This window comes from Numida meleagris, chromosome 6 (assembly GCF_002078875.1).
Source record: "Numida meleagris isolate 19003 breed g44 Domestic line chromosome 6, NumMel1.0, whole genome shotgun sequence".
Classification (NCBI taxonomy): domain Eukaryota; kingdom Metazoa; phylum Chordata; class Aves; order Galliformes; family Numididae; genus Numida; species Numida meleagris.
In genome coordinates this window covers 29,688,651-29,712,078 of record NC_034414.1, presented here as the reverse complement: position 1 = coordinate 29,712,078, position 23,428 = coordinate 29,688,651, and the positions used below count along the sequence as shown (strand labels likewise).

The following is a 23,428-nucleotide window of genomic DNA, read 5'->3' as shown; positions in this document are numbered from 1 at the left end:
GGACTGCCAAATTTGAGACAGCACTAAAGTAATCTTATCCTTTTGGGCCTTTGCGGCTCAAAGCAAAATCCTAAATGCAAATCCTGTTTCCAGTGATTTCGTAGTTCTGATTGCTTTCAAAAAGAATTTAACTTGTGTTTGACAGTTCTCAGTGCAGCATTTGCTCTGTTCCCATCTCCTTTCCATGGCTTATGAACTCTCTGAAATCAAGTTATTCATCTATGAGGATTCTGATTTCACTTTAAGGATTCTCCTCAGAGAAATATAGTGAGTGTTTCTACTTCAGCAGACAGGCAGAAACATAGTTCTTCACTGAGGTTGCTGTACTGGCAATTTGCTGCTCAGAAGATAAATTCAGAGACTGAAGCTTTGTTTTCCTTACAGCTCCTTAGTTTGAATCTTAATTTAAAAGAACTGTATTCTTTTTTATATTTGAAGGTGTAAAAGTCTGAGGATTTTTCTGAGTACTTTATACATCACTGACTAGGAGATCTTAGGTCCTAGGAGTCCCTGGAGACATTCAAGGCCAGGCTGGACGTGGCTCTGGGCAGCCTGGTCTAGTGGTTGGCGACCCAGCACTCAGCAGGGGGGTTGAGACTAGATGATCTTTGAGGTCCTTTTCAACCCAGGCCATTCTATGATTCTATGACTATAAAGAACACCATATGAAGATTTTCATCACCTTTATTTATTGGTTCTTCCTCTTATACCTGAAGCCCTTCAAATTTGATGCTCCTAGCTCAAATAAAAAATGGTAAACTTAAGCAACATCATTAACATAAATTAATTTATGCAAAAAAAATCATGTTATTTTATATAACTGTGGGAAACATGCTTTCTTTGTAAGGCAAAATTTTGGTTCTTTGTGACATGTGATGCTAAAAGGCTACTCATTGAAATTTAAAAAGCAATTTCCTATCAAGCATTTCCCATTTGTAGATGCTGGATATGTATATAATTACATACAAAGATTTTGTGACACAGATTTTAAAAATTCTGTCATTAAATTCAACATCGTGTGTTGATAATGTTTTAATTTTCTTTGAAGACCACAAAAGACAGCAATTTTACAGCCTTAAACCATGTCTGTGCCAAGAACATTTTTATCAGTGTAGAGTCATGTGGGGAAATGAATATTTTGCTCCGGCTCATAGAATTAAAAATGTTGTTCAACCATTCATCTTAGAATGATAAGTAAAGTGTCCAAACAAAATTGCTTTCGAACACCTATATAGAAGCTGAAATTTAATTTTAAAGATGCTTTAAGAACAGAAGAAAATTGATGATGTCTTATGGACTCCAGGCCCAAAAATTCATTGACTGGTGGCTTTTAAAGCATACCATTGTTTTAATTTTATTGTTGCTGTTCATGTGCTCATTTTTTTCTAACAGAAATGGAAAGGACCTCAGTAGTCAGTTTCAGGAAGCTGGACTGTAAGCATCAAACATAGGTCTTATGCTTTTTTAGAAATTGCAAGTTTGATTCAAAATCCTTTGGAATTCAGCAAAATGATGCTTTTTTTTTTTTTTACTCCCAAAGACCTTGGATCAAAAGTTTCAAGGTCCATAGGCCTTGAACCAGGTAGAAACACAGCAGAAACTCTAAGTGCCAAACAGACCTTGTCCCTTCCCCACCAACATATTTTTAGATATTGATAATATCTCAATATTAAAACTGAATTGTGCTTCCTAGATGTAGCAGATGGGGTGAATAGGGAGTGCAATTCTCCTCCTTTCAGTTCATGTGAAAGAGTGGGCTGTTGGAAGGGAAAGCATGGTGCTGTACCAGAAAGTCCTGAGTGGGTACCAAGGAAGATTTTATTGCATTATCTGTCTCTGTATTGATGCAAACTTCAAGTTTTATGCTGGAAAACCTTCTTAAATCATTTTTAGAGTTACTCATTTTCTCTGTGTCCTTCATGATACATGTACTGAAGGATTTTTACATATGCTGAGCACTCCAAATGCAGTTGAAATAAATAGCAGCCCAGGGGCTTTGCATTCTGAAATAAATCCAGCTGTAGGCATGTCAGGTTAAATTTAGTCTAGATGTCTCTGTGTCTCAGTTTCATGTTTGTAGAGTAAAATTATCCCTGAGCCTCACAAAGATTTCATAAAAATAAATTTCTTCCTGTGTATACGGATGTTTATTATTTTAGAGCAAAGCACACCAGAGAACTCTATGAAGTCTTCAGTTATTCCTCATTCAGAACATTTTGGATAGTGTTCAGTAAGTATAACATGAAACCACTTTTTGAGAAGGGAGATTAAAATGAAATAGCCTTATCTTGTCTTCTGCAGAAGTTCTACAGAACTTAATTATAATGGAATCATAATACCTAAGTGTCCAAAGAAAAATAAGGGCTACGCATGTAATATTGGTGTGATATTTCATAACTGCTATGTGTTTAATTTACTGATGTTATTTGATCAAATTTGCACCAAAATATTGTTTTAAAACTCACAAAATCACTTTGACGTTTACACCATTCAAGAAGAATAGTTTTCATGTTTGCAGTAATTTGAAAATTGGGTTGTTTTCATGGTGCATTGGAATTGGCTGTTGCTGGGTCAGGGAAAAGAAATACAAAGTCAGTTGAAATTTCATTTAAAAGAAAATGCTTCTAATAGAAATGAAACTTATTTTAAAATGTCAATCTTGTTATTGTATGTCAAGGGTTAGGGAATAATTTATAGTGTGCTTGAGGACAAGAGTTTTATATATCACTTCTGTATTTTTAGCTCATGTGATTGACAGCAGCTTAAAAAGGCAGTTGAACTGGAATGGGCAAGAAGTTGAAAAAGTCTTAATACCAGTTAGGCAGGATATAACTGAGATATCTAACACTTACTTCTGTGGCTGATTGATCAGTGAAATTGCCAGCGTATGAGATTGTACCAAGATAAGGCTGAACGGTAGCATGATAGCTTCTCAGTACACAAAATTCTAAAAGCTCCAAGTAAGGTATTTCAGAGGAAGGGTTTCAAGGAGAGCATTAGATTTATTTTACCAGTGAATGTTCTTTAACAAATGCAGGTAATGTGTCTATGTACATTGTTAAACATGACTGATAATGCTATAAGACATTCTTCCCATAAGCTTGCAATTAACTCATATTCAACATAAAGCCAGCAAGAGTTTAAAAATATAAACACCTGCATATGTATTTATAGACACACATACACAGCAATCAAGTTAAATTTTTAAAATTTTTCGTCCTCTCATACTACTGCTTTTAAACAAGTAGTTGTTTAGTTTATGATTCTTTTTAGTAATAGGTACACGTGTAAGCCAAGTAGTTAGTACCATTTTTACCTTGTGGAGAAAATAGAGCTGTCAAGTTGCCAAGTCATTCCTTTTCGAGTAATGCCCTGAAAAGATGGGGGATAAAAGGTGGAGAAAAATTGAGATACAAAGGATCACTGTCACATTGGTTAAGTTTTCATAGTTCTTTTCAGTAAAAACATTTATTCTTTTAATAATGTTCAATATGCTACACAAATAATTCTCATTTCTGAGGCAAGGGTGAAGGGCAGCAGAAATCTCCTTCTCTTATATCTATTTAGAGATAAAATTTATTCATTCTGCCTTTATTTACACCATCTGCTTCTCAAACTGCATAATATTTCCAGGATATTTTGAGATTACTTAAGATTTTCATTCAAATAAATAAAGATCTTGTTCACAGCCAATAATACAAGTAGTAAAATTTTTGTTTTAACCAAGTACAGTGTTCCTAGAGATTTTTTGTGTCTTACACATCCCACTTGGATTCTGTTAGCACAGTTTAGAAATGTATGTTAGAGCTTAGGCACTAACTATTTGACGTTAAATTTATGTCTTAATTTAATATAGGCCTTAGTTTAAATAAGATGCATGTTCTCTTCAGATTTGTGTATACTACTTCATGTTGCTTCTCTGGACAGAAACAGTATGATCTTGAATGAGCCCTAAGCAGTCCCTAAAACGTCACAGAAACATCCTCTCTGTCTCCAGTGTTGTTCATATGACATATCTGTTTGGTGTCTCATACTCTTAAAAACATAAAATCCAGCTCTTTCATATAAATGAACTTAAGATGATCTTAAAGGTCTCTTCCAACCCAAACCATTCTATGATTCTGTGATTCTAAATGTAAATCATCAAAACTTCTCTGAAGAAATAATGTATTGCTTTTTTCTTTGCCTCTTTTTATTCTCAGCTATCAATCAAGTCTATGCTGTCAGTTTGCAGTAGCAAGTTTGTTTTCCTGTTAGCTTTCTTGACCAACAGTTTACTATTTTCTTTCCGTTTTTGCTGTAGGTATCAGTTCTTACTTCTTTATCATTTAGGAAGGTTTTCACTTGCAGTTTTAACTGATGTGTAAGATTTTGTTTGAACCCTCTTTTAGTATGAGACATTTTCATTTTGCATCTTCAGAATAAGGCCAGTTCCAATTGAGAGAAAATATGTAATCATTATTGTATTTGCATCCCAGAAGACTGTCCTTTGCATTTTGATCTTATTTTGTTTCAAATATTGGATAATGTCTTTTTTTTTACTGCTCCAGTAAAAGGAACCAATGCAACGCTCTTGTTTCTGTGGTGTGTTTATCAATCCACTTTCACTGTCCTGTTTGAAAAGTGGTTAGCATGAACACTAATCTGACCATAAAATATCACATTTGTTTTTATAGTCTGCTGCAAAACAAGGATCAAAATCAAATAAATCTTTATGTAAAAAGGTGGGAGACTAGGAAAAAAAAAGAATTCAAAAAAAAAAATAATTTGAAGGTAGAAAGGCAAATTCTAGGTTTGAAGATGACTTTTCTTCAGTGTTCCAGGCCACCAAGCATAACACCTAATAAGCAGCAAAAATCTGCTTCTGAAGCAATTTTGCTTTCAAATGCTTTTTGCTTGTATCTTCCAGCTGACTGAATGAGTAACTCCATTTGTAGACTATGACATTATTTTTTCCTAAATTTTGGTGAGGAGATCACCACCAACATTGCTTCTCCTTTTTAAGAATATCTTAATGATTAATACTTGCTGTTATCAGATATCTGGAGTTCACTTTCCTTTCTGAAGTTTTATCAGTATCAGAGAGAAAAACGGTTCTGTCATTCTGAATTGACTGTTGTCCTTTGCAAATGGCAATAAAGCATACTCTGAAGAGTTAGTCACACATTCAACTCAGTTTAAGGGAGTACGGTTTGAATAGGGATGCATTCCTGAAATAGGACAATTGCATCTTGTAGTAGCATTGCTTAATGCTCACTTTGTTAAACATTTTCTAATGTATGCACTTCCAAGTATACTTCAGGCACAACTTTTTTAACAACCACATTTAAGTATTCCGTTTTAGTTTAACGATAGCAATTCTGTCTGTTCTTCAGATTAGATTTAAAACAACTTCCTTAATGAAACCATTGCATTTCATTATTTTTCCAATTTTTCTAGTTTAACCTTACGTATATTGCATAGTGGAGTAAGCTAAAATTAATACATTTTACAGTGATATAACACCAGTTTGAGACTTCATTATTCTTATTTCATTTTATGTATTTAGCTGCAGATACTGTTTAATGTAATCTTGCACTTCTGGCCCTAAAAGAGTATCGTAGGCAAGGGACACCATGCAAACCACTGCAGTTACAAATTGGGTCATGTGAGTTTTGAAATCTGTTTAAAAGCAGTGCTTAGAGTATTTGAGAGACCATTTGAAAGGCATATACGCAATGAATATTGTACAGAACTCAGATAATGCAGTTGTTAATGTAGCAGGTAACGAGTAAAAATCTGGAGAGTACAATCTGAAAAGAGAATTTAGCCATTGTAATGAGTACTAAAGCTTGTGTGACAGTAAAGTATTTCTTGCCACTTAAATGTTTAGCAGTATAAAATTTTGAGTAACACTGATATGAAACATAGATTCAGTGCCAGTCACCTATTCTACCTCTTAGGTAAATCACACTTAGAAAAAGCAGCTACATCCCACAGAATAAAGAGTCTTCATATTACTACTGAAGTTTCACATAGAGATTATATGAGTTATACACTTGCTGACTTACAGTGTGTGCAGCACCTCATAAACGGGTCTGGCATTTAAGAGACAGAGGAACAGAGCTCCTAAAGCGTTGACTGCCGCTGTGCTTTGTATATTCTGCTTCCTTCATTACAGCTTGGCAAAATCATTCCCTTTCCTGTACCTTGGTCCTCTGTGTCTGTGTATATGTTTGGGTTTCTGCTGGTGGTTCCACATTCTGCATGCTTTCTTAAAAGCAGAGCAGTATGCTCTCCCATAAATGATAAAAATTATGGGTTAGCCTCCTTACAATCTCTGTATATTGAGAAATGGGCTCTTTCTGTTGGTGATAAGTCATGTTTTGATGTCATTGTTCTGAATTGTTCTTCGTGTTATACAACTGAGTTGAAATGTACTCACATAAGAGTTAGCTTTTCATATTGGGCTGGAAACTCTTCATCCTTGTGTAGCAATTTGTTTTATTATAACCAACGGCTTCTAATTGTACCTCCCATAATGAAGAGCTGACTTAATACTCTGTGCTAATCTTGTAATGACTTGTAAAAGGTAAGTAATTTATCTCACCATTTCTAATAATCATGGAAAAGTGTTAAAGGGTTTTTCTTCTTTTTTTTTTTTTATTATTTTTCACTCGAGATTTTCACTTGTAGCATAAACTTTTCTTTGTGTCTTTTTCTATTTTTCTTGTAACAGTTTTTTTGGACTGATCTTTATTTGCAGCAAAACATATCACATAGACTTATAGAAATCCAATTCAGTGCAGTCATTCATTTCATTTTTCAGACCAGTTGTGATTGATAGAAATTGTCAGTAGGTTTCTTTATTTTACCATTCCCTTAATTTGGTTTTGAGTACTTTTTTTTGTGTTCTGTTTAATGCCTCAGCCTGTGGGAGAAGGCTTACTCTACATTCTAGCATGATAAAATTATATCTTAAAGAACATAAAATCCAATTTTCAACTTGCTTTAAAAAAAAATTAAAAAGTAATGAGAGTTGACTGTTTTAGGTTTGGTTACATTCTGCCTGAACTACGCAGGGGAATGGTACTGAATGACAGCCTGCTGTATCTTCTGCCATGTTACACTGTGAGCCAAGAGGTGGTAGAATGGATAAACAATAAAACTACACTTTCCCCATGTAAGGAGAGACAGCCACGGCATATTATTTCTGTAACTGCCTGTCAATGAGAGTAATTATAGTAGATAACAGTATTACTGGTCATTTGCCCCACTCAGTCATGGTACTATGTGCAATGTGTTATGGATTCTTTACTTTGCAATAGCTGTGAAAAGAATACAGTTTTTATTGTAAATGTCACAAATGAAGTAGTAGAACAAATAATGAGTATTATAAAAGGCACTTAAAGCATATAACCCCATTGATACAAAGCTTCATTACAGCTAAAATTCTATGTGTTAGAAAACTGGTGCGTTTTATTCCATATCATATTTTACTGCAGTTTTATTTAAAAATAGCATTTAGGAAATCAGTGTGCAGTTCATATTAAACAAGCAAATATCACTTAATAATTATGATGTCAGTTATGTTAAAACATGGTTTGTATTCTGCAGCTGTGAGCATAGGTTGGGAAAAATCAAGTCTAGCTGGTCAAGCCTTTTATTTTACTGTCATGGATTCCTCTTCCACAGCTGCTTTTAAAATTTGTGGGAAGCAAATAATTTCTCATACTGCATGTGTTGCCCATCAGGTGAGTGATAAAATGTAAACTTTAGGTCGGTTGTAAGAAATCAAAAAGTAAATTTAAATTTGTCACTGAAGTCCTCTGTGTGCACAGAATTAAAAAAAAATGACCTGTAGGCAGCTGTGTGAAGCCAGCTGTCTGTTGTTACCATTGTCATTTGGACGCTGTAAGAGCAAAACTTTGTCAGCACGTATTTTATATTAGAAGATTTGATCTGCAAATCTCAGCTGCTCTGTTCATTATAAATCTCTTGTTTTTGTCCATACACTAGCTCCACTATAGGTTGGAAGGGCTTAAAGATGAACTCAGGAGGAATAGAGGCTACAACTCGAGAGTAACTATTACTGCTCAAAGGAGCTGTTTTCCATTCGCAAACATTGCTTTGCGCTATGGGTTTGGGCTCCTTCTGTTCCTCCACTTTGTTGAAGACTCTCTCTTGACTTCCATTTTACTTCTTTAGCACTGTCTTTGTCTGCTAACATTTTTCCTCCTTCTCTAGTAGCTTTAATCTGTGTCCTTTGGATCACATATTTTACTTAGTTTATTTTAGTAGATCGTTTCAAACGTTTGTGTTTTGTATTTTTGTTTTTATGCCTTTTTTTCTTTAGGACTATGTTATCTCACTGAGTTTCATTCCGCAGTTTGCTGAATTGCTTGGTTATTTTGCAGCAGGCACATTCCTCGTTTTCTCTTTTCATATGGTTTGCAGTGAGAAATAAGAGAGCCTCTTCCATTCTATACAGTAGTCCTACACACATAGGCCTATGTTTCCTTTGGCATACACTGTCTTTTGGCTTGCCACGTCCCATCCTGCTTCTCTATTTCTCTCTCTCACTCTGTGCCTCTCTTTGTTGTGCTTTCTGTCCGATCATTATACCATCCTTTTGGTCCAGAATTGTCCTTTGGTAAATTACAGATAAATATTTACTTCTTCCAAAGAGAGACCATGTCATACCTTTGAAATTTGGTGAAACAACTCTGGGCCAAATTTGGGCATCATTAATATTTTGTTTGCAGTTTTCTTGTGTAGTATTTTTGGTGGGAAGGAGGGAGGTTTTGGTTTTGGTTTGTTGTGTTTTTTTTAGACAACAGTTTTTTTCAGGAAAGGACACCATAATCCACTCTAAGTTGCAACATTACTTTCCATAAGTTATTCCATTATAATAAGTAGACTGTGTTGCGCTGTAGAATCCAATTTTTTATGTGAATATACATTTGGGGCAAGCTGCTGTGGAATAGAAGAAAGAGGTTTAGAAATGGGGCACAGCTCTTTTCAGCCTTAAATAACTGTTTCTTTATGAAGACAGCCTTTTAGGGGCTGAATGTGTATCATTCCTCATTAACTGTCAAACCATACATATTCACATTCAAAACAAGTTTTCTGTAACTGCAAATTCCAACCGTAGTCTGAAAATAATCTGGATCCATTCCTTCATTTTTCAGCAAATACAAATGTTCGGCAAGGAAAATTGCACCCTCAAGTGTCACCTGTGCTATTCCACTTCTTTCACTATTTGTACTTGGTTTTACTTTATTATTCCTCTCACAGAAATTTAGCAATGCAGCTGTCACTAAAGTGAAAACAAGAAGGATTCAGTTCATACTCTTAGTGGTTTGTCTTCCTGTGAAGTTTGTGTTAGCTTGTATGCAGCCAGGGTTTTGTCCACAAGAAGAGCTTCTTATTCAGGTGTCACCAGCCTGGTCAGCTGGCCTGTCGTAAGGCAAACTGCTGTTCAAATTAGTCTGTCTAAAAACTTGCATCCAGTGTTAGTATATAATGTGGTATCTTTCCAAACTTGAGAATTAATGAGAGCTGATGCTTCAATAAAGATGAAGTTCAAACTGTGTTGCGTTTACAGGACTGATACTCTTCAGAAACATTTTTTTTTAAATCTGCACAGTAACCAGATGGAACTCTGAATATCCCATGTTAATAGAATATTAGACCAGTGTGAATCCTCCAGTTTCACTGCAGTCAGTCATATCTATCTGGAATAGCACAGTGGCAGTAAGCATTCCAGGAGGGGAAATTCATACTGAACGTAACATTTCTTTTAACCAAACAGAAACAGTGAAGTAAATTTATCTGGCTCCAGGCAGGAGCTGTTTATACAACTGTGAGTTGCCTATGCAGTTTGAAGAAGAATTATTGAATATTTTCAGAATCACTTTAGTTCTATAAAGTACCTATATATTATCAATAGTGGAATTTTAACACTGGTCATAAGTTATTTAAGTATTTTTTCTAATCATAAAACAGAGGACATAGATTCAGAATTACTATAATGGCAATTGTACACAAAAATGTGGATTTTTCTTTTAAAACCGGAGCTAAACAAATAATTTTAACCACTGTGTTCTTTGAGTTTACTCTATTAATCTGTCCTTAAGCCATCTTGGGTTTTTCTTGGAGGGAAAGTTTGAATTGCTTATATTAGATTCTGATCATCAGCTAGTACACTTGTGCTTAAATATATTTATTGCTTGTAGAGTAAGGACAAATGTTGCCGAGAATACATAGAGCCTCTGTCTTAGATCCCAGGAGCTTGCCCATTTTATCTCTGTATTTTGTATTCTTGTTAACTTCTGTAGCTCATAGACTATGTGCTCTCTCTGCAGGTCCAGTCTAGGTGCAGCAGCAAGGAGAACATCCTCCGAGCAAGTAAGTACTGGAACTTTGTAGCTGTGTTGTGCAACTAGCGCTGCCCACAAGACAGCAAATTATAGTCAGGTGAGAAGGATAAGCCTGGGACAAAGGGGGTTTCCAAAAGAAATTTAATATCTTAAGGCAATTAATTTCAGTCCAAAGAGAAAATAAAAGTGTACATAGCTTATGGTGTTCACATATTAATTGATAGTTGCCTTTTAATTTTTCTTCTGATGTTGTTTTTCTGATGACACTGAGGTCCGTGCTGTTTGTGATGATCTATTGTTGTAAAGAATGCTGTGTGTGGAAGTGTGTGCAAGGACAAAAAGAATCAACACTCAAAGGCGATAAAAATCTCAAGTTGAAAATACATAGTTTTTATTTTCATGCATGGATGTGAAATTCAGTACAGAAATTCAGTTGGAGTACATAAAACCCAATCAAATAATGAAAAGGTTAAGAATTCAGATTTGAGCCAACTGACCTATTCTCTAATTTGTAAAATGCCTTTCCTTTCTGTTTTATGGGAATCTAGTTTAAAATTTGTTCAACACATATATATACATATATACATATATATATGGTACATATATACATGTATGGTACATATATACATATATATATGTGTGTATATATATGTACATATATGGTACCCTCTCTCCTATCACCAGAACAATTGAACATATATATATATATATGTTCCATATATATGTATGTATATGTACATACGTCCATATGTATATATGTACCATATATACATACATACATATATATGGTACATATATACATATACATATATAGATTTGGTACAATTGTTCTGGTGATAGGAGAGAGGGCTATCAGGAATTTTCTACATTATACAACCACTTGACTCAGCTGCTTCAGTGCTAGAGGATTGTTTTGTCTTACAAAATGTTGCTTAACGTAGGTAGTCGTCTGATGTTTGTGTAAGACACTTGGGGAGGTCTGAAGAGTTGTTTAATGTCATCTACATGATGCCTTGAAACTAAAATTTAGCACTTCTTTCTAGGAAAAAAATGTATAAAGGATTAGTAGTTACACATGCAGCTTTATTTGTTCATTCATTAAGGTTATTCATTTAAGTGCTAACCCTGAAGGGACACTTATTTCTGAGTATGTGTTTTCTTGGCTTTCTTGTATAAATACTGCATGTTACTTTTGAAACAAAGATTCCATGTCAGAAATTAGGGTATTTAATCTGTTTTCAAGAAGATTTCTTACTGGATCTTACCAGAACCTTTCCTCTGAACAAATGACATGGATAAGACACAGAGCTCCAAATTTGAAGGTAGTACTCTGGACAACATTCGAAGCATTCAAAACCTCTGACTTCATTCAAGAAGGCTTAAAAAGGTCAAACTTTATTTTCTCAAGCAGTTAGCAGTGAGTTTAAGATAGCACTCGAACATAAACATGTTCAGTGGAATGATTGGCAAAGACTGTATTGTTTCTAAAGAGTAGTGTGCTTCTGTAGAGACAAAATTATTTCTAAAAATAAATGAGGATTTTTTAATACATCATTTATAAAATATACTTATAAAAAGTACTGGAGTGGTAACTAGTGTAAAATAGTGCATATTTTACTCTTCACTTGTGAAACAAAAGTTTTTAATCCATTAGGCACTACAGAGGAACAACAGGAAGGGGTTCAGTTTCTGTTTTGCTTTGAGTGTTATTAGAGTAGCTACTGGCACAGTTCCTACTGAATCAATGTTAACCAGTGTGCTTCTTGGTGGTACATAGGTCACTACAAAAGTAATGCCTTCTGTATTTCTGTGGAAACTACAACAAATATAAAGAGCATAATACAGCATATTCTTAGCTACAAAGCACTATTTTTCAATGTAGTCACCATCATTAGCTCTGCATTTTTACCACGTACATAATAGAATATTGGTGGGAAAATTCAGCCTCTACTGCCATACCACCAACATCTGCCTCTGACAATGTGGGCCAACATAATAAAATAGGAGCCATTACTTTCAGAGCAGCCCTTGCACATTGTTGCTAAGCAGAGTCACTTTCAGTGACATGTATGCAGGGAAAGATCTGGGAGCTTGGCCGCATTTTTTTTTCCGTGCCTCAGAAATGCTTTATTTTCATTTTTATGAGGCTTCTAACAAAATACAGGCATAGGGATACAAAAAATAAGGTTGTTGTTGAATCCAGGAATGCAGCCTTTTCACTAGTTAGACTTGCCTGTTACAATACTTTAGATTGGATCATTTCTCACTAGTTTGCTTGACAAGAAACTTATGTTTACGAGTGTGAAAAATCTTAATATAGTTAAATTATATTTGATTAACTGTTTCTCACTTCTTCAGTATGACAACACCTATGTTAAGGAGAGGAATTAAATGAGTTAGAAATTATTTGTGCTTCACAAATTCACAGCACCTGCTTTTATCATCACATTGTCTTCTAAATAGTTACAAAGAAATTGTTTCAATAATTTCTTCCAGAATCTTTCCTGGGACTGGAATTAAGTCAGCAGTTTTATTTGTCCCCACTTCTTCCTCTGAAAGATTGCTACTGTGTTAATGGCAAAAAATCAATTAATGAAGTCTCCCCCATAGCAGATTTGAACAAGCATGTGTCAGTGCTGAAAGAAGTTTTGTATAGACGGACATTACAGCTAACTTTTTTTCTGAAGGAAAAAATAAGATTGCATGGTTGTTTTATAGAAGACTACACTTAGAGCAATCATCTGGTTTTTTTTCCAGAGCGTGAAGGCATGTACAGGAGAAAATGGGATGCACAGAAAGCTATTGCAAAGCAAAATTGTGTCATTAAAAACTGAGCTTTTTGTAATTTGTTAATGCTATCTTAAAATAACTTATTTTGTTTTAGAAATAATTACAAATTAGCTACTGCACTAAGCAGGATAGCACTAGATGGAAATGAGTTAAAAGCAAGTGAGTAGAGAGGGAAGAAACTGGGAAGATATTAAGGATGATCAAAATGGGAACAGAAGTACATGAGATAAAGACTGTCAATTAAGGAATTCAACAGGACTGAAAAACGGCAGGCAGACATCTTTCAGAGCCTATGAGCATGCTGAGGAGCATCACTGGTAAAGCCAAGTAAAATCAATCATTAACCATAAATTAGTGTATAAAATGTCTATTAGAATTGCAGACAGGCCTTACTACTGTGAAAAACTCTACTGGGTATGTCTTTTGCATACAGCCAGGCATGATAACTCATGATGCTTTAACGTCATTTTGTTGTTTGTGTTGGGAAGATGGGCCAAGGAAGTGGCCAAGTGCTGATGATATTTTAGATTAGTTTTTACATAGAATTCTTAACACATCTTGCACTGCTCTTAAGCAGTTCCTGTTAGAGTCCCTGTCATGGTTTTGTGATTTTCGGTTGTAGGTATTTGTCAACGGTTTATGGGCGTTAGGCCCAATTCCGTGACAAAGGGGACAGGAGACCCACAGGCCCACGCCCCGGGAAAAGGGAAAAGGGGAAAGGGTAAGGAGATGGCCCTGAGAGCAAAGAACAGCGGCAACAATCTGAGGAGAAACAAACTAATTTACTAAATAAAATATCGGAATGCAAAACAACACACTATACTACAATATAATTACAATTTAAGCTGATAAATCCAATACAGAGAGAGAGAATGTCCCAAAATCAAGGTAGGCCTTACTCTACTACCGACGATAAGATGGCTGGGGAGCGAGGTGCTGCCAAGATGAGAGACGGGCGGAAAAAGGGACAAGGTCTCGCGATCTGCAAGTTTTTATACTGCGAGCTTTTATCTTTTCCCTCCGGCTGGAAATGGTAACAGAGGAGAAAAGTACCGTGGGGACTGTAGTAGTCCTTCTCTTCTGAGAACCAGGTATATCCACTACATGATGTTATGATGTGGGATACCAATAACCGAAAATCACAAAACCATGACAGTATTCCAGAGTAAGGCCTACCTTGATTTTGGGACATTCTCTCTCTCTGTATTGGATTTTATCAGCTTAAATTGTAATTATATTGTAATTATAGTGTGTTGTTTTGCATTCCGATATCTTATTTAGTAAATTAGTTTGTTTCTCCTCATATTGTTGCCTCTGTTCTTTGCTCTCAGGGCCATCTCCTTACCCCTTTTCCCTTTTCCCGCGGCGTGGACCCGTGGATCCCCCGTCCCTTCGTCACGGAACCGGGCCGAACGCCCGTAAACCGTTGACAGTCCCTCTTATACTCTTCATAGTCAAAGCTCCATAATTCAGTTTTGTTGTCTTTGAGCTGCTGGTTTCCTGGTCTTTTCTTACCATTCCAACAGCTCCTTCAATAAGACTTGCATAGAATCACCTTTATTTCTGGAAATCTCCAGATTTCTTCTGCTGTTCTACAGAGCTGTGTCCTTAGTCCCCTTTCTTTAAAACTTTAGACCTTATCTCTGACCCATCAAACACAAATTCAGCCACTCTGTATGTGGAAATTTCTCTGCTCTATAAAGTTGTCTTGTTTTGCGTGTCTCTAACATTGATTCCTAGCCATTCCCCATTAAGTTTTACCAGTCACTATGGACCAAACACAGTCCCCCTAGCACTCCACACTGATATTACCTGAGCTTCATCTGCAGTGTACTCCTTGCTCTATTTTCCTGCAGACTGTGCCTATTTCTTGTAGAGTCTTTGTATAATAGACCTTGAGATAGGACTTTTCCTCTCAATCTGAAGTTATTCTCAAAATTCTCCCTTCGTATTTCTAGGTTACCCCATTTGGTTCCCACAAATACCCTCTTGTTACAAGCAAATCCATTCAAGATATTTCTACAATTGTCATTCTCTTAATCTTTTGGTTTGTATCTTTTACTCTTGTTTGTGCATTGCTGCGATAGTTCCTTCTCTTTTGTTGCTCATCTTCATTTTCAGAATCCATCAAAGCTTGTTGTCCCTTGTTTATTCTCTCTTAGCATCAAGAAAGCAAATATCCTGCTGGCTTCATTTTCAAACAACTTTTTTCACATTTTCTTCCTTATACTTGGGGAACGCAAACTCCTATTGATCAATCCTTCTATCTTCACTCACATCAGAATTTAAGCATCACTTTGCTTGCAGTCACTTTGGTGACTAAGAAATCTTGCCAGTGGATAGGATGCTCACTGACTTGAAACAGTGTCTGTTGTGATTCCTGTCTTAATCTTACATTGCAAACTCACTGGAACAAGGTCCATTTTTATGTTTTCTCTGTGCATAGCACACAGCATATTAATATGTGTGGAGCATGATTATACATGTACTAGTAGCAGTAATGATCTGTGCTAAATCAGTAAAATCCTTACAGATTTCTGGGTTGCCAGTGTTTTAAAGACAGTATTGAAAATCCTTATTTACAGATGATGCAACAGCATCAACGACTGCTTTAAATTTCCAGCCTTTATATGCTGAGAGTGTTAATGTCTCTTTTCTTTGTTAATTTTCACCATTCATACCTGATACAGTTGCTAATTTTATCTGAGTTTAGTCAGAGCTGGGGAAGAAATGTGATTTGTGTTTAAGATGTGATATACAGAATCTTCTGCATACCATTGGAGTCAAAGGTGTGCCATATTAAAGTTCTCTCCAAGGACATTATTGTAGATTTTGAATGGGAAATGGAGAGAAAGAACACTTAACGGAACTCAACAGGTCTGAATCTGACTGTCAAATTGTAGCTGCCAATCAGAAGGCTGCGGAAACAATCTAGGAAGAACAGAATGAGTGAGTGATTTTTCCTGAGCAGTAGAACAGAGTTAGCTTCAGATTATCATCCACAGTGTTAAATACTGCATCCTCTTTGAAATGTTTCTGTTTCTGAGTAACTGATCCTTTTATGCTTATCAAGACGTCTGGTGTATATTTCATGACAAGAGAGCATATACACTTTTATGAATGGTTTCATTGCAAAGTGCTTTTTGTTTTAAATCTCCCTTTTGATGCAATATCTGCCCAGAGTCTGTCATAAATGTGATAAGTAACTAAATTAATTTGCCCCAAAGTACTTGATGTATTTCAGCAAAGTGATTTAAATGGACATCACTATTTACATCTACACATAGAAGCATACATAACCATGGTGCTTTCTTTGCAGGTCACAGTGCTGTTGACATTACCAAGGTAGCAAGAAGACACCGCATGTCTCCATTCCCATTAACATCTATGGACAAGGCCTTCATCACAGTTCTGGAGATGACCCCAGTGCTTGGAACAGAAATCATTAATTACAGAGGTACTTTACATGTTGTAGGATTTTTATGTGAGAAGTATTGTCTTTATTTCCCATTTTTACAGTCTTCTTAAGTGCTTGTCCTTCTAATAGTTTTTTGTGAGAGGTCTGAGACTGATCTTCTCCAGCAGAAACTGCTTTAGGAAATGACAGTAATTGGAGTAGAATTCTCCTTTCAAAGTCAGGAGAATGTGGACTAAGCTCAACCCTGCTTCCTGAAGGAATCTGTAATTGAATTGTAATGAAATCTGAATAAGTTTTCTCATAATCTGTGGCGTATGCAACAAAGCTAAAACCAAGAATCCACAATATGCCTCAGTGGTGAATGTAAGACTGAATTTCTGTAGATGCCAACTGGCTCCAAATTGAACCGTGATGATTCACTCTGTTATCTCACTGTAAGAACCTTACCTTCCCCCCTTTCTAGTCTGACATTAATGATTAAATCCTGAAATACAAATTAGACTGACGTTTGTAGGGACAGGGAAACCTTCAGGGATTCTTCCCGTTTTTCCAAAGGTGAGGTGATGAGTGAAAAGATAGTGGCGTCACAAGCCTAAAGAGCAAAAATGTTCAGGACATCAGTAGACTCCACGTAGCAGAGAGGTACAAATGGTTTCTAATTTGGGTATTCTGTCTTCTGTCTTGAAAGTTCAAAGATTACATGTACTTCACTAGATCTTTGTGCTGCTACAAGCCTTTGAGGTATCTTCACATTGACAAACTGATTTAGTGTACATACTTGGTAACAGGAAGTAGATCTCTGAGAAGATACTGCATATACTGCATTCAGAGTAGCACCAAAACTGGACCAACAAGAAATATGCATATTATACGCTGCTCTTTCATAATTGTATGCAGTTTAGAATGCCTGGGAATACCTATTAGACCTTTTGGGATAGTTGTCCATATTCTGGGCCTGATCTTGAGCCTGCTTTTAGATGACAAGTGTTGACATGCATTTCTCTTGGAAGATGACTGTGAATATAGTTAAGATTCAAATTTTTAATGCCTTACACACTGCCATTTTCAGTTCTGCTATCACTTGGATCCTCATTTCTTTCTGATTTTTTTTTAGTTTCTTGTTAAAGACTGCTTGCATTGAGAGCTATGCAAGTAAGGAATGGTGCTGCTGTACTATAAAACTGTTCCTCATACCAGTTCTTTTTTGCTATAACATGCAGTGCAAAGTCTACCACCTTTATTAATTTTTTAGAATGTGCATCCATTGCTTGCAATGCAGGAATTTTCTTCATCGATGTATATTGAACATTCTAATAAAAAATATAGAGGGAATATAAAGAGTCTTAGTAAACTAGGACTGTTTATTAAAAGAGTTAGTCATTTACAAGCCCAACTTCCTTTTTTTTTCATTAGATTTAAAGGCAGGATTTTGTGGACAACATAATGAGTCAGAGTATTAGGTACACTGATTTAAGAAGTATATATATGAAAAGGCATTTGTTGCATACAAATCAAGATGGGACTTAGTCTACTAGGATAATAGTAGCATACTTTGATTATATGTAGACAACAAAATGTAAAAGAATGTTGATGGGAAGGTTCAACCTCTACTGCTATATCACCAACATATGCCTCTGAAGTCATGAGCCAACGTAATAAAATAGGAGGCATTACTTTTGGAGCATCCCTCATATTTGTGGGCAGGAGCTATATTGCCAATGAAATTTAAAATATAGCTAAAAATATTCTTCAAGTAGACAGAAAATGAACATAATTCTCACATGGTACATACAAGTTGCCATTTATTTATGTGTATGCACCATTCTTATAGGCCAGTATTTATGCAGTCACAAAAGCAGTGAGTAGCAGTCTTTTCATATATCTAATTTGTAAACCTCTTCATTGGAATTATGGTAAAATTAGACAAAATCACAGCATATACCATGCCCTGCTGCCATATGCTTTGGACAAGTTTTCACAATTTAATTTATTTTAATATTAAAAAAATCAAAATATAGGCTAAGTATCTGGTTTTTGTTAGTGCTAATAACACTACCATACAAATAACAGAGTGATTCTGTCTAGACTACATGGTCTTCATATTGTCCTTACAGAAAATAAAGGTCTCGCTTAAGTGTTCATCTTCTGTATAGAGTTTATATATTCTTATTTGTCAAAGACAGTTTGAGTGTTTCTGTTCTTATTCTATGACATGGGAATATGCTGTCAAAGAGAAGGCATTCTAGTATACCTTGTAATATCTTATTTGATATTATACTTTATCTCTTCATGTTACCTTATTAAAGACACCAAATCCATGCTGATTCTAAGTCTGGAGCTGCTGTAGAGATATATACTTGGTTTAATATTCATATAATTGTACAAACAAAGAAAAAATATTAACAAAGATATATTCCTTAGTTTCCTGGCAGTGTAGCACAAAACCATGTCTTATAAGTTATTTTTCAATAAGTATTTTAGTGATGTAAGAATTTCTAATACATAGTATGAAATTACAATATTGAGCCTTTAGGAAACATCCTAGAGGATACATCTTTGTGATTCTAGAAATTTCATTCTCATAATCTACAGATATAAGTCTCCTGGTGGGGTCTCAGATCAATTCTCTCCTAATATTACAGGAGAATGAGTAGTTACCTTGTGAAAAAAGTCTTTCACATTGGCAAATGTATTGTTCGGTGCCTGGATAAATCATTTAACCTCTTCTATATAAAAAATAACTGGACATCCCTAAAACATTTTACAGAAGCAGCATAAACCAAAGGTGTCTCAAGCTTTTTTCCACCTGCTGTTACCCATGTCTGATACGAAGCCCCCAGTTTGCCTTATATTCCAGCTAGATGCAGTTACCTAAACATTATTTTGTGGATATACAAGGTAAAGTCTAAAATGATAACGATTATCATTTTGTAGCTAAGAAGAGGAAGTTTAATTGGTACTAAAAGTAGAAAGTAGAGACAACCAAGTCTTAACAGACCATTAGGCTTAAGCCTCAGAACTGAGGAGTTTTTCTCATCGAGTCCAACAGCCCTCTACAGAGATTGAACATGCTTTTCTGCTGTTTATTCATTCTGAACTTGTCAATTATTTTTATAGCATTGCATTTTCATGTCACACTGAAGACATAGTAGTATTTATGAAATGGAAGATGCACAGCTCTAGTACAGTACCTGTCATCTCACTACTTTATCCCAGTACCAATACCCTTAGAAATCAAAATTCTTCACAGAACTTACCGGTTTCACCAGTTGAGCTTTAGAAAAGAAATACTCAGATTTGAAAAGTGCATTTCGTGTCATTCTCCATTCTGTGTTAGAATCAGAAAACTGCGGGCATCTCTTGAAGCAGCTTGATGACATCAAAACATTTCAAAATATGCTTTGTGAATTACAGTTAATTAAAATAAAGTCAAACGGGATATTTTTTAAATGATCTCATAAAGGGTAGTAAAGAAGTGCTTCAGAATGTCCTTTAGTTTGTGACTAGCTTCATTTTAAATGCCCAAGGCTCTGGCAAGTAGTTCTTACATTTTTCTCTGCTTGATGACATTCATTCCCACTACTGCCTGGCCATTTATTCACTTCAGATATTGCATGGCAGAATGCCAGGAACATACTGTTCAAATTTGCTCTGATTGGTGTGATTTTGCATGCAGACGAGGAGTAAAATGAAGATACAACATGCCTACTAAAATTAGAAGCATCACTATTGTACGAGGTTCTGTGTGTCTATGAGCAGAGATTGTTTTTACCAGGCCTTTGAAAGCTGGCTTTTCTGTGCTGTAATTTAAATGTCTGTGTGTTTTTTTTCAGCGCAAATGTTCAAGCTTTCAGTGAGCTTTCTAATAACTTCCATATTGTGTATCACAGTGATAAACAGAAGTGCTAATAGCCATCACAAAATTGTTTTTCTAGTTGCTGTAATACGTTTTATCAGAATTTTCATGGTAAATCATATTTCAAAAATGCAACATAAATATTTGCTTGAGGCTGAATAGTTGATACATGACTGCAGTGATGTTAGAGTTACTATAATTGTAAATGATTGCTTACTAAATCATATTGTGTTCATAAGTAAAATATAATACCACTGCACTCCAGCTGAACATTTCCAAAACACATAGGTGCACTTTTTGACAAAATATGTCTGTTTACTTAGAGACCCAGTTAGGTCTCCTGCCTTCCTAGCAAATCCAGAGGGACATAGATTTTTCTGTCAGGCTGCAAAACAAAAAACATACTTTATTCAAATCTCTTGTTTTTTGGCATATCTGATATCCTATAACGTGCTTATCCACACAAATTCCCCTGGCAGAAGTGCTCTTCTGAGTACTTCTGAGCGAGGGCTTCCTCTCATTCCTTCATTCTGTCAGGTGGATTTTGCCTTTGCCACAACATACTCCTGAGAGCAATGGCCTCTGTTATAGAGCAGCTTCTTCACTTAAACATACTGGAATCCAGCTGATTTCAGTAGTTCTGACCCAAAGTTCTAACCCTTCCTACTCCATGTAGTCAGAAATGTAATAATCCTCTTTATCACCCTCCCACTGCATGAAGGGATAAAATACATATTTCCCACTCCATTCCATATCATACGAAAAAAGCTGTTGCTCACACTGTAAAAGCAAACAGGTAAAGTACACTAGGCTGAGGGGGAAGTAATTCATGTCGGTCTCTACAGTGAGGCAGAGCCAAATTACAGCTCATGAGTCATGGTTGCTAAGTGAAGGGAAAGAGTATGTTTGAAACAACTACTAAAATATTTAGAACTACTACAGTGTAAATTTACATAAATAATCCTGACACTTATGTTCACTCATCCTCTATTAACCAGAAATGTTATCAGCAATTAGGTAAAGCTAATCTATTGCAAAACTCCTTTTTCAATTTACAGAAACACGTTCATTGTTACTGTTCATGTGCTGTCCTCTGGGCTTATTCTATTGCCTTCCGTGTTTTGCACAAAAACTTAAAAAAAAAAAAATTAAAATACAAAACCACATGTAATTTTAAGAGATTCCAGGATATACAGTGTTTTTTTTTTCTGTCTGATGCTGTATCAGAGCTATTACCTCTGTGTTTGGTTACTTGGCTTTCAGATCAACTGTCAACGATTTTACCATAACAGATCTTTTATTGCTGCTCCTACAAAAAGATTCCAGTTTGGATTTTTTTTTTTTCACTAATGTAGAGGTTTTGACAGAAATCAAAAACCTGAGGGATCTACTCATGAGATCTCTCACATACACATTTATTTAATCCATCAGGGCACCCTGCTGTCAGTCTGTTTTCTTTTTCATTAGTTTTAATGACATGGAGCGTGGTCTTTTCTCTTTCCTCTTTTATAGATGGAATGGGCCGAGTCCTTGCTCAAGATGTATATGCAAAAGATAATCTACCACCATTTCCAGCATCTGTAAAAGATGGCTATGCTGTCAGAGGTAAAATCTCTCTTTCTAAACAAGCAGTATAGAGTCAGTAAAACTTCTTCTCAATATGTCTTTAGTTCACTTCCATGTTTTGTCAGTCAAGCAGCACTTGTATTTTGGATTGAGCAATGGGTGTTTTCCTTGAGGTTTGATCCAGTTCGTTGCTGGAGTCACTGCTACATACAACGCAACTGATGTGAAGGAAGTTCAATTCAGAGCTTTTAAGTGGATACATGGACAAATGTACATCTATGTGTGCTCATGGACATGTACCTTTGTTGCTAGCAAGTTCCTTGGAAACACAAAGAATTCCATGAGAGTAACAGAACATCTGTTTTGGAATACCTGATTCTTCTATTTCTCTGTTGTTGATTTCATCAGAAACTTCTTATTGTAGCTGTTACTTCATTGAACTATTACAGATCCAGCTTCCTATTTGTGAATTATTTAATGATTGCCTTAGAAAATTTTGAAAAATACGTATCAGAATGTTATCTTAGGGAGGCACCTCAAAAGGAAAAGTAATTTGTACTTCAGAAAAAAATCAGTTACTGTATCTAAATGAGCAGAAGAGTTTTAAGGAGCAGGCAAGGAGCTGTTTCCCCAAAGAACTGAATCTGTCTCCTGCTTTGCCAGTAGGTGTTTTTGAGCAAGCTGCTTCTCTGTGCATCTTTTTTTTTCCTTTGTAAAGGATGAGTGAAGATGTTTATTTAGGTATCTATAGAGAGAAGTTTAAAATATATATGATTGAACATTGTCTTAGTAGTTATGTCCATGTGGTAGGTGTTGAATCATTGTAACACCATGCTGAAATTCAGACACAGTAACCAACTTCCTTTTAAAGGCATTAAAATGTCTTTTTTGTTACTGGCAGCTGAAACAATGGAAAGCAGCTGTCCATGAAACTGACTGCCAGCCCAGGCAATGGATGTAGTTCAATAAGCTTTCCCATGGACACTGTAAGAAAATTAACTTTCAGGTCTGCAAGACAGGTTTGACTGGAGCTGTCTGTTATCTGTGTGTGTGAGAGACAGGCAGTCCAAAATGGCCAGTAATTGTGGCAAGAGAGTGCAGATGTAGCCAGAGAAATACAGGTAATATAGCGCTGAGAAAAGATGAGACGGGAAGCTCTGAGTAGCATGATGCTGACAAGGGCCTTGGGAACAAGAGAATTCTGTCTTGCAACTTGATTGCTACAAGGTAAGGGAAAGCAAAAGTATTGTCTCAGTGATCAGAATGATCAGAATGGTCATGAACTCCATTCTTAACAACTTCTGTGACAGACAAGACCCTAATTTTGGTGGTGGATTCAAATAGAATAATAGTATTATTGTTCTTGTAGATCTGTTATCTCAGGGTATGAGAAACAAAGCTTGTAGACAGAGATTATAAAGGATTAGCCCAAAAACC

At 35.8% G+C, this 23,428-nt stretch overlaps 1 protein-coding gene across 15 annotated transcripts in view; it reads left to right on the top strand.

Annotated features, from left to right (window-relative positions):
* GPHN (gephyrin) overlaps window positions 1–23,428 on the top strand; it is a 270,607-nt gene that overhangs the window by 207,372 nt on the left and 39,807 nt on the right. For all 15 annotated transcript variants that reach the window (XM_021401703.1, XM_021401702.1, XM_021401700.1 and 12 more), the window contains 3 exons: window positions 10,347–10,389; window positions 16,471–16,608; window positions 21,938–22,030. In XM_021401703.1, coding sequence (XP_021257378.1) covers window positions 10,347–10,389; window positions 16,471–16,608; window positions 21,938–22,030 — 274 coding nt within the window. The remainder of the gene's footprint in view (window positions 1–10,346; window positions 10,390–16,470; window positions 16,609–21,937; window positions 22,031–23,428) is intronic.